At 31.5% G+C, this 1360-nt stretch overlaps 1 protein-coding gene across 1 annotated transcript; it reads left to right on the top strand.

Moving 5' to 3' along the window:
• Window positions 1-489: 489 nt before the first annotated feature.
• On the top strand, window positions 490-1152 carry LOC120182865 (protein ALP1-like). Its single transcript, XM_039187715.1, has 2 exons — window positions 490-592; window positions 692-1152. The coding sequence occupies exons 1-2, from the start codon at window positions 490-492 to the stop codon at window positions 1150-1152; spliced, it is 564 nt and encodes a 187-aa protein (XP_039043646.1).
• The last annotated feature ends 208 nt before the right edge of the window (window positions 1153-1360 follow it).

Here is a 1360-nt window from a genome sequence, read left to right as displayed (position 1 = left end):
TTTCTCAAATTGTGTCACCTATTACAAAGTCAATGTGGGTTAAAAGAGAGTCGATCTATGTCTATAGAAGAAATGGTTATTACTTTCCTTCATATTATATCCCACCATATTAAGATTAGAGTTCTAAAACGTCAAACAGTAAGATCTGGTGAAACAATTAGTAGAGTTCTCCATACAGTGTTAGCTTCAGTCTTGAAACTGCATCCGATTCTTTTTAGAAAACCAGAACCGATACAAGATAATTCAATAGATGATAGATGGAAATGGTTTAAGGTATTGTACTGAACTTTCTTTTAAGTTAATTAGTAATACTTAATACATAAATGGATAGTAAAAATGTAATTTAACTTTATTTGATGAATATAGGGATGTTTGGGTGCTCTAGATGGAACGTATATTAAGGTCAATGTAGCTGCAATCGATAAACCTAGATACAGAACAAGAAAAAATGAAATTGCGACAAATGTACTTGGTGTTTGCACACCAAACATGCAATTCATTTATGTTTTACCTGGGTGGGAAGGTTCTGCAGCTGATGGTAGAATACTCAGAGATGCCATTAGTAGAAGAAATGGTTTAAATGTTCCACAAGGTAAATTATTAGGTCATTAATATATATATATATATAAAAGAATGTAAAATTCTTACAAGTTTTGTATATTAATTTACTTTTTAAATTAAAATAATATAGGGTGTTACTACTTAATTGATGTTGGATACACGAATGGAGAGGGATTTCTTGCACCATATAGAGGTCAAAGATACCACTTGAATGATTGGAGAGAAGGACACCAACCTACCACCCCTCAAGAATATTTCAACATGAAACATTCTCAAGCTAGGAATTGCATTGAGAGATGCTTTGGCATATTGAAAGCGAGATGGGCAATTTTAAGGGAAAAATCATTTTATCCAGTGAAAACACAATGTAGACTCATTTCAGCTTGTTGTCTTCTCCATAATTTCATAAGATCTGAGATGCCAATCGATCCTATTGAATCTGACTATACTGAAGATAGTAGGCATGTTGAAGAGATTAATGAAGTAGAAATGATCAGACATTGTGAGCCAAGCAGTGCTTGGAATGAGTGGAGAGACAAATTAGCAGAAGATATGTTTACTAGTTGGTTGACGTCACGTACTTTAGGATAGATGTTATTTTATGTTATGTATGACTTTCACCTTCTATTTTATCTAATGTTAGTGATCATTACTTTCATGTATTTGACATCTTTATATTTTATGGCATAAACTTTATTAAATTTTGTTATGGACATTCATTACTTATGTCATTCACTACAGTTGATTTATATTATGTTACTATTTTAAATTTCATTTATGATTAGTATTGACAATGATG

This window comes from Hibiscus syriacus, unplaced genomic scaffold, assembly GCF_006381635.1.
Source record: "Hibiscus syriacus cultivar Baekdansim isolate YM2019G1 unplaced genomic scaffold, ASM638163v2 tig00112738_pilon, whole genome shotgun sequence".
Classification (NCBI taxonomy): Eukaryota; Viridiplantae; Streptophyta; class Magnoliopsida; order Malvales; family Malvaceae; genus Hibiscus; species Hibiscus syriacus.
This window is presented reverse-complemented; position numbering and strand designations above follow the sequence as displayed.

Coding starts and splice junctions, on each gene's coding strand:
- LOC120182865 (XM_039187715.1), top strand. CDS start 490: ATGCAATTCATTTATGTTTTACCTGGGTGGGAAGGTTCTGCAGCTGAT. Junction 593..691: donor TGGTTTAAATGTTCCACAAG/GTAAATTATTAG, acceptor AAAATAATATAG/GGTGTTACTACTTAATTGAT.